General features: G+C 55.5%; 1 protein-coding gene across 5 annotated transcripts in view; it reads left to right on the top strand.

The window, feature by feature from the left end:
* Window positions 1–10,020, top strand: part of WSCD2 (WSC domain containing 2) — a 101,797-nt gene that overhangs the window by 83,640 nt on the left and 8,137 nt on the right. For all 5 annotated transcript variants that reach the window (XM_040443671.1, XM_040443670.1, XM_040443673.1 and 2 more), the window contains 2 exons: window positions 2,521–2,685; window positions 9,729–9,929. In XM_040443671.1, the coding sequence (XP_040299605.1) occupies window positions 2,521–2,685; window positions 9,729–9,929 (366 nt within the window). The remainder of the gene's footprint in view (window positions 1–2,520; window positions 2,686–9,728; window positions 9,930–10,020) is intronic.

Below are 10,020 nucleotides of genomic sequence, written 5' to 3'. Positions count from 1 at the left end.
TTTTTTTTTTCAACATTTATTTATTTTTGAGACAGAGAGAGACAAAGCATGAACAGGGGAGGGTCAGAGAGAGAGGGAGACACAGAATCCGAAACAGGCTCCAGGCTCTGAGCTGTCAGCCCAGAGCCCGACGCGGGGCTCGAACTCACGGAGCGCGAGATCGTGACCTGGCTGAAGTCGGACGCTTAACCGACTGCGCCACCCAGGCGCCCTAAATGTGCTATTCAGTGACAAGTAGATAATTCACGCCCCTTTCAAAACGCAAGACCTGGGCCGCTGGGGTGGCTCAGTCATTCGAGCCTGTGACCTCAGCTTGGGTCACGATTTCACAGTTCGTGGGTTCGAGCCCCGCGTCTGGCTCACTGCTGTTGGTGCAGAGGCCACTTCGGATCCTCGGTGCCCCTCTCCAGCTCACGCTGTCTCTCAAAAATGAATAAATGTTTATTAAAACAAAATAGAAGACCTTACCATACTCCGGAAAGTTATACACCTAGGCTGTTTTGCAGTATGTTTCCACGAAAACCATTCCCAGATACCCCCTTGGCTTCAACAAAGACCGGATTCTTCTTTTCCAAAGTCGGCTGTGCTCTGCACAGATTCAACCTGGGCAGTGGGGGAGGGGAGCCGGCCCTCGGACTAGTAGGAGCCACAGTTGATTGGCACCCCTGTGTGGGAGAGCCCTGTGCTAACGGCTCACGCCTTCATTTGACCCGCCCGAGGACACCACGGTTGTCAATAGTCCCATTTTATTGGTGAGGAAACTGAGGCTCAGATCCATCATCTCCCCCAGGTCACCCAGCAAGTCGCTGGAGGAATTGGAATTTCAGTTCAGGACTTCAGACTTTTCCCTCGAGGGGCCGTTACGAGGCATCGGTGTGGCTCATAGATCTCAGTAATGGCCGGTCTGGCAGAACAGGAAAGACCATGTGGAACCTTGGGAGGAATTCTGGGAAGGACGGGATGGAGGGCGGTATCAGATGCTGAGCAGGGGGCGGTCACCGGTGCCTCGGGCGGGACAGGCTCCCTGCAGCAGCGGGTTGGAACCCGGAATGGCGCTGCTGGGAACAGTAGGAGGGAGTGGATTAGAGAGTGTGGACAAGTCTGCCGGCAGTGGGGTGGAAACGGGGTGAGGACAGGGAGTGGCTCCTCGAAACAGAAGTGTTTAATCCTGGAGTGATCTGGGGGCACCTGGGTGGCTCAGTCGGTTGGGTGTCTGATTCTTGATTTGGGCTCCGGTCATGACTTCGTGGTCATGGGATGGAGGCCCACATTGGGCTTAGTCCTGGGTGAGGAGCCTCCTTGGGATTTTCTCTCTCTCTCTCTCTCTCTCTCTGCCCCTCCCCGGGAGTGGGAGGGAAGGAAGAGAGGGTAGGAGTAGGATGTGGAGCAGTGTGGTGAGCTCGGGCAGGGGAGAGGGGGTTGTCCACAACCCGAACTGAGGATTGAGGTCGTTGGCCCAGAGTGCAGAGGCAGGGCTGGAGCCCCAACTCTAGGATTCTTTCCTCTCCCCTTCCACTGCAGAGTCCCCTGTGCTGGCCTTCCCTCAGCTTCCCTTACATCCGTAGGGGCCAAAAGAAACCATCGCGGTGCCCTCTCAGCTCCGGGGCGGGCTGCAGTGGGAGGTGTTGAGGCTCTGACAACAGGAGCATTGGGAGGACTCTGGAAAGCCAGAGAATCAGAATGGTACCCACCTGCCCCAACCCATGTACAGATGAGGAAGCTGAAGGCTAAAAAAAAACCAACTACCCCGTCCGAGCACTTTAGCGCGTTAACATATTGCATGTATCATGTCAGCCCGTACAAGATGCCTGCAAAGTAAATATTGTTCTCCTCCATCCTCCTACCTGCCCATCTACGTGTCTGTCCATCCATCCGTTTTTAAGACACTGGTATCGTCCCTACTCTATGCCACATGATACGGAAAGTGCTGGGGAGGCAGCAGAAAGCAATGTAGGCAGGGCCTCCAACTGAACAAATAGTGGTTCGAGTAACAGTTGAGATGAGCCACATGGGGGAGACGGACAGTGTTCGAGAATGATGGCCCAGGGAGCAGGGAAGGCAGGCGGGCGGGGGTGGGATGAGCCCCGGAGGACGAAGGAGCCAGGCCACCCGGGACTTGGAGGCCGAGATCAGAACCTTGGCCTGGATCCCGTGCAGGCGGATGCCGTATGAGGGTTTGCATCTAGAGGAAAGGACGGTGGAGTTGGGGGCGGTGTGAGAGAGCGACTCGCTGTTCCGGGGGGAAACTGAGGCAGGAGAGAAGACGCTCCCTTGTCGCTGATGTTTATTGAATCCCTGCTGGGTGATCGACCCTTTGCATCCATCAGCTGATGTAACCCTCACGTCAATCCTGTAATGAGGAACCATTTTCTCCTTTTAAAGATGGGGAGGCAGGCCCGGAAGGAGTCCTGTCTTGTGCACTGGGTCGTATGGCTGGGAAGCGGGCCAGGATGGGGCTCGAGGCCCTGGTCCCTTCCGGACAGGCGCTGTCCGCCCCTGACCATGCCCTGCCTTTTGCAGACAACCGCTGCATGGACAGAAGGTTCCTCCCAGCCAAGTCCAAGCAGCTCATCGCTCTGGCCAGCTTCCCAGGTGCTGGCAACACGTGGGCTCGGCACCTCATCGAGCTGGCCACTGGCTTCTATACGGGCAGCTACTATTTTGACGGCTCTCTCTACAACAAAGGTGAGGAGGCAGAGGGGAGCAGAGAGGACCCACCGGGAGGGCATGGGAATACCCTTCCTGAGCACCTACTGTGCGCCACTCCACTCACCCGGGCACGTTCGCCAAGACCTACTGTGCGCTTGGCCCCCCCCCCCCCCCCTTAGAGCCCACTGACATCGCCTGAGCAGCTTCTGTGCCATCAGGCACCTACTGCGCGCATGTGGTACCTTCCCTCTGTTGAGGTCACCACAAACACTCCTTGAGCACCTACTAGGTGCAGGTTTCTCACCACAGACCTTTATTGACCAGCAGTCCTGTGCTGTATACAGAGGTAACAAAACTAGGTTCGTTCTGGGGGGGGCTGTGGAGCACCTGCTGTTGGTCAGGCGTCTTGTCTGCATTTCAGAGCCCACATCCTTACCTCTCCGTCATAGGCAAGAAAGCCCTGGGGGTTCGCACTGGGGAACTGAATGTCTTGGATGAAATACCCATGGGTCGTGAAGCCCCCTCCCAGACATGGCCGGGGGAATATCAGGGGACGTATGTGGGGCAGCCCTTGGCTGTGGGTCTTTATGTCTGTTAACCAGATGAAGACCACTTCCTGGCTGTGTGACTTTGAGCCAGCTTCTGTGCCTCTCTGGTCCTGTGTCATCATGCACAAATCAGAGCTAACAGTATGTACTTGGTGAGGTCATTGTGAAGGTTAGTGAGTTGGTATGTGTAACAGGCTTAGCACAGAGTAAGTGTTCAGTAAACGGAGGCTGTGAATACTATGGTCCAGGCACTGGCCGGACGCAGCTTGGTGTTGACAGAGAGCCATCCTTCAATCCCAGCTCCGGGAGAGCCAGGGGGCGTCTGTCTGAGGGTGAGGGATGACAAGGGACGGGTTGAAGGATGGGCTTAGCAGCAGGTAGGGGGTCGGCCTTAGAATCCCGACTTTCTGTATACGGATCAGGCTTTAGTTTTGGCGTAAGTGGTCATTTATTGAGCACTTAATACGTATGAGGCTCCAAGCTGGGTGTCTCGCTTGCTTATACCAGGATTTGAACCCAGGCCTGGCTTTCAACAGTATCTCTGCTCCTAACCCCTAAGTTGAGCTGCCTTTATGGGAGCTGCTGGGAGGAACCCAGGCACAGAGGGGACTCTCTCCGGTTTGCCCTGGGGAGCGGCAGGGGGGAAGCCGACTCCGAAAGCATCCCGTGGCTGGCTCACATTCTAGCCTTCCTGTGGCTGCAGCAGCAAGCCTATTTATGGAATTCTAGAACGTTACAGATAGGAGGGTCCTTCAGGAGCATTTAGTCCAGGGATGCAAAGTGGTATCACCTCATGCATCCATTCCAGTGAATTTATGTGTTAAGAAGGATTCTGAGGTTCTGTTCTCTTTCAGAAACCAAAGTGCCTTAATCTGGTAGTGATGTCGGTTGACGGTGTAGGAGGGGGAACAGTGTGGCCACCTGCCAGGTATTTACCACCTCTGGTCTAATTCAACCTCCTAACGTTGGACCACGGGAAACAATCTTAAAATGGAGTCAGGGGATTGAATTTTCAGACCGAACTCTTACCTGGTTCAAGACCTTGGGCAACATTTCTTTGCCTCTCTGAGCCTCAATCTCCTCATTTATACTGTAGGGATGTCCACACTGAACTCCTAGCGGTTTTGAAAGAAATATGACAAGACCGTGTGTGAGGCTATGTTGTAAAGTATACATTATTTTTTTTTTAATTTTTTTTTTCAACGTTTATTTATTTTTGGGACAGAGAGAGACAGAGCATGAACGGGGGAGGGGCAGAGAGAGAGGGAGACACAGCATCGGAAACAGGCTCCAGGCTCTGAGCCATCAGCCCAGAGCCTGACGTGGGGCTCGAACTCACAGACCGCGAGATCGTGACCTGGCTGAAGTCGGACGCTTAACTGACTGCGCCACCCAGGCACCCCAGTATACATTATTTTTTAAGCGATGTGTAACTGGGACAGTCAACTATTAGGCAGAGGAAAGGGCTTGGCCTCTGACGACACATGAGAATCACCCGGGGAGCTTTTCAAGTCTTGATGCCCAGGCTGCACCTGAGACCATTTCCATCAGGATCCTAGGAGGGGAACAGGGTGTCAGTTTTTTTAAAACCTCTCCAGGTGATTCGGGCACCAAGTGAGGCCCCTGGCTCCTAGACCGGGAGCCCAGTATTCTCACCTCTGGACCCACGCCATTCAAAAAATACTGTGTATTTTAGGGGCACCTGGGTGGCTCAGTCAGTTAAGCATCCAACTTCGGCTCAGGTCGGTTCAGGAGTTCAAGCCCCACCTCGGTCTGTCTGCTGTCAGCATAGACCACACTTCACATCCTCTGTCCACCCCCCCCCCGCCCCTCCCGTTTGTTCTCTCGTTCTCTCTTTCTCAAAATAAGTAAACTTAAAAAAATACTGTGTATTTTACACTCGAATCTTGGGGGAATATCAAGAGTTGGTAATTAGGGGGGCGAGGTGTGTATTAAAATTTTAAAAAGGAAAAGAGAGAGAGGGAGAACATACACCCTCCCTGGCCATTCCTCAGGCTCACACCGTGTGCACGTTTCCTTAGGTCCCTCCGAGAGGAGCAGCTGAAGCTTTTTGAACAGCTCCCCTTTCGTGAGGGGCTTCAAAATGCTTCCTGTGTCCTGAGCCCTTGCAGGGAACAGTGAGTTGGCCCTGGGAGTTGGGGGCTGGCAGTGGGGGGCAGGTGCATAGAGGACCCCCCCCCATAGCATCAGTCGGTTCTGCTAACCCCACGTCTCTGCCACCACCACAGCATAAGGAACTGCTCAGAGCTGGAGGGTCCTGGGGGGGGGGGAGTGGATTTGCCCCCACTGGGGGGCCAGTCTGCTGCCCCTTTCACACATCAGACCCCAGGTATGCTGAGTTCGCAGGTGGAAAACACACCAGCCATTTGCACGTGGGTTTCCTCTCCCTGGGACCTCGGCCCCACCCCCCTCCTAGCTCTTCTGCCTGGAAACCTCCCCAAGCTGCGGGTCACATCCCCCTTTGCAGCGTCTCCGGCCGACTTCGACGTCTTCCTGCTTTTCTCCCTTGTATCCAGGGCTCTCCTTCCTTGTAGTGGGGCCCTTATTGTTGTAAATGTCATGTCACTGTTACTAATGCTGATCATTATGGGCCCGGCTCTGGGATGCGTGCTTACAGAGTTTGTGATTCAGTCTTGGGTGGGGGTTGTATGTGCAGAAGGTGGACAGGACTCACCCGAAAGGAGAGGAGGGAGTCCCGGGCAGAAGCCACGGGGGTGGGCGGACATGTGAGGAACAGCCGGAAGAGGAGACCGGTGTGATTGGTGAATCAAATAGTCTGGTGGTGCTGGAAAGGGGGAGGGCCGGGGGGGGGGGTGGTGCAGGAAGGGCAGCCAGGACCAGACAGGCAAAGCCCGTGCAAGCCCTCTGAGGACAGTGCACATTATCCTGGGGCCACAGGCTCGTGCAGGGAGTGGGGTGAAGAGGGGTTCTAGGCAGGGGGTCTGTGCTAAGATGCACGTGTGTGAAATACCTCTCTGGCCACAGAGTTTGGATGGGACGTTTCGGCTGCAGAGACAGTGGTGGGGAGAAGGGCACAGTGGAAGGGACATTTAAGAGGCCGTTGATTAGAAGGGATGCGCCCAGAGCGGGTGGTTTCTGTATGATGAGCGGAGCCTCCACGGACTTTTGTTGGTTGGCAACTTTTGGAGTTTCCTCCTTCCTCCCTGCCTCTAACTAGCTGGATAACTGGGGGTCTGTCCCCTGCCCCTTGAACCTTCGATTTCCTCCTCTGGAACAAACTCGTGTTGGGGGGGGGACCCCCAGGGCCCTCCCACTTCTGATGGGCTGCCTGGAATTTTCTCTGTCCTTCACTTTCTCGGCAACCTCGTCTTCCTTCATCCTGGTAACAGTCTGCCCCCGCGAGGGACTGTTGAATAGAAGAGGGATGGAGGGAGAGAATGACTGACTGGTAGATGGATTCTCCCCGCCCAGAATCCACATGTCTATACCCCTTGAGTTCTGCCTTCTCTTCCTCTTACCCAGGGAGGTTGGCCATTTGCAAACCATGATTGTCTCTGTGTCCGTCTCTTGCTTGGTCTTAGTCTCTCTCTGATCTTTGTCTCCTTATTTTGATGTCTGTTTCTCTCTCCCCTTCTTCTCCGCCCCCCGCTTCCATCCCCCTTCCTATCTCAGGGACCCCACAGCCCCAAGTGCAGGCTCCTGCTCTGTGGCCTGTCAGAACCCAGAGGTGGGAGGGGCTGGGTGACTGCCCAGATTGGGCAGGGCCCTTCTCTGCCCCTGGGGGCCCACAGGTGGGGCAGGGCATTGGGGAGGCAGCCTCTTGGCCCTGCTGACCCAGGACCAGTTTTCTGAGAAGTGCCTCAAAATAAACCCCGTTATCCCTGGAGGACTGCCAGCCTCCAGGGTGTCCGTGTCCAGAGCCAGGAGTAGGTCTTTCCTGCCCCAGTAAACTCCGGGGCCTGCAGGAATGTGGGTGGAGTCTCTGCCCTTCTCTGTGCCTGTTTCCTTCACTGCAGAATGTACCCGCAACTCTTAATAGTATTTCACACTGATGCAGTGGAGTTGCTGGGTCCTGTGTCCCACAGGGCGCCCCCTGGTGGTAGAGTTCCACAATTCCGCTCTGGCCCCAGGCTTGCATGCGTGATTGCTCGGTCTTTACCTACAGGTCCCTCCCTGGTGGACAGCTGAGCTAGGTCCTCAGGCACGCGGATCCCATGTGGCTTCTCAGAGGCACCTCCCTAGACGCAGAACCCCTCTCTCTGGGAGGCGCTGTGCTACCTGGAATTTTCTCCAGCTCCCTACTTTTCCAGGGTACCCTGCACCCTAACTGCTCAGGCAACCCGAGACCAAAGCAGGTCTTCTCTGGTGTTTAGTTTTTTGTATCTTGACAAATATTGTGCGAGGTTGACTCCGTCCCGTAGCAAAGAGAAATGTGATCGAGGGTCCCAGCAACCCCCGGGGGCTGAGTGAAACTAGTCTCACCCCTCTGCCACGTTGTAGCTTTTCTTCTCTGAGAACCTGTTTGCGCTCTTGTGCAACCCCTGCGTCTGGGTTTCTGTTGCTGTGCCGGTGGGGACATGGATTTTGGCAGAGAGAGAATGAAATCATAGTTGGGTAGCCCCTCGTCCGCGTCATGAGGGGCTTTACCGATGCCATGTGTGACTGCCCGCCGTGAAATCCTCTGTGTCCCGGGCTCATGCTCGAGCTCCCAGACCCCATTCCTCAGTGGCCCATGACACTGTGCTGCCCGTGGGCCTCAAAGGCTGTGGGTTCATGTTTCCTTGTGGGCAAGGCTGGACTAATTCCTACAGCTTCACTGGGCAAGTCCCAGGACAGAATTTGGCTCAGGACATGACATTCCATTCCTGGCGTTGTTACCTTGTGACCCCGGGGGGGGGGGGGCTGTGTGCCAGACCTTTCTGAAGCCTGATCTCCAGGAACAGAAGTAGGTCCCATGCCGGCCTCATCTTAATCCACCTTAAAAGCCAAAGGCAGAGCCTCAAACCTTCGTGCGTGGGCCAGGAGAGAAAAAAATGAACTCTGAGGTTTGAGGATGCAGAGTGGCTCCTCAGTCCGTGACTTCGCCCCTAGACTTGTTCTCTTTGAGCTGCTGTTTATTGAAACACGTACTGTGTGCCTCAGTGGTTTCTCACAGCAGCCCTGTGAAAGGGAAGGTGCATGGTGCCATTTTATGGATGAGGACACGGAGGCCAAAGAAATAACATTGAGTTGGAAACGCAGCCGGTATCCTGAAGGTGCCGGTACGATACCATTTCTACGCGGCTTGCAAGATGCCATCTAAGCGACTTGGAGAACTCGGTCTCTGGAGCCTGGATGAGTTGGGTTTGAATTTTGACCCTGCCTCTCGCTGCCTGTATAGTCAAAGCACGTTCGTTGATCTCTCTCTCTGCCTGTTTCCTCATCTATAAAATCTCTCCCATTTCCCCAGCTTTTTATCCCCCCAAGTTTAAGAGAAAGCAGGGGAGGGGTAGCAAGAGGGAGAGAGACTCTCGAGCAGGCTCCGTACCTTCAGGCACCCATCTCTGTCGGACTCGCAGACTTCGAGATCGTGACCCGAGCTGAAATCAAGAGTCAGAGGCTTAATCAGCTGAGCCACCCAGGCACCCCATCCCCATTTTTTGAAATGAAAATCTGATCATGTCCCTTTCTCTTTTGCTTAAATCCTTTTAAGGGCTGCCTAATGTTTGTGGTCTCGTGCTGAGCTCTTGGTCACAACCCCTACCGTCCTATCTGGCTTTACACTCCCCTCTTTCTGCTCTCAGCAGTCACTCATGTGGCACCTTCCTTCCCACCCACCCCCGGACCTTTGCATCTGTTGTTCCCACCACCTTTCCCTTCCTCCCTCGGGCTAGTAGATTCCTCCTTGGCTTTCACATGTCAGCCTAAGCACCTCTTCCTCCAGGAAACTTTGCCGGATGCCGCCTGACTAGGTCCGCGATCTTGGCTAGGCGGGCTGGGCTGCGCAGCTCCAGACCGTGGGTTATATCCGTGTCTGTTCCCTGAGTCTCTCACCATCTGGGACCAACAGCCTGCTAGTGCACGTCCCTCTCGCAGTGATGGAGGAGCATACGAGAGTAAACAAGCATGTGGGGCACCTGGGGGCTTTGACGGAGACCCGCTTCTGTCCTCATCCCAGCGGCCAAAGCGACTCACCTGCCATGCCTGGGGATGGGGAGTCCACCCAAAGAGGGCTCCCCCAGTGTATCACCGTCAGGTGCCTCTTGTGCCTCAGCGAGCATCCCATGCCCCTTCGGCAGCGCTGTGGTTCCTTACGTTTATTTCGGTCACGGTTTACAGAATCTGGCTCCCAACGACAGCGAGACGCATGGGTCTTTTTGCAGAGTCTATCCCCACCTCCCAGCACAATGCCTGGCACGTAGTAGGTGCTCAGTAAATACAGGAGGAAAGGAATGGGAGCGTGAATGAACGTGGGAGGATAACCGAGGCGGCCTGGATGGGCAGGGTGTGGCGGGACTCCTCGCCTCCCCTGCTCACGGCCCTGTACCCCCTTCCCCTGCCCGTGGGAAGGGTTCAAAGGTGAGCGGGACCACTGGCGCAGCGGCAGGACCATCTGCATCAAGACGCACGAGAGCGGCCAGAAGGAGATCGAGGCCTTCGATGCCGCCATCCTGCTCATCCGTAACCCCTACAAGGCGCTCATGGCAGAGTTCAATCGCAAGTACGGCGGCCACATCGGCTTCGCTGCACATGCCCACTGGAAGGGCAAAGGTACGGGGGGGAGGGCGGGTGCGGCAGGTTGGGGTGAGCGGCCGGTGCTATCTGCCGCGAGGGATCCAGGCAGGCCCCCCGCGTTTCCCCC

Source organism: Herpailurus yagouaroundi, unplaced genomic scaffold (genome assembly GCF_014898765.1).
Source record: "Herpailurus yagouaroundi ecotype Mexico unplaced genomic scaffold, PumYag 191, whole genome shotgun sequence".
NCBI classification, from domain to species: Eukaryota; Metazoa; Chordata; class Mammalia; order Carnivora; family Felidae; genus Herpailurus; species Herpailurus yagouaroundi.
This window is presented reverse-complemented; position numbering and strand designations above follow the sequence as displayed.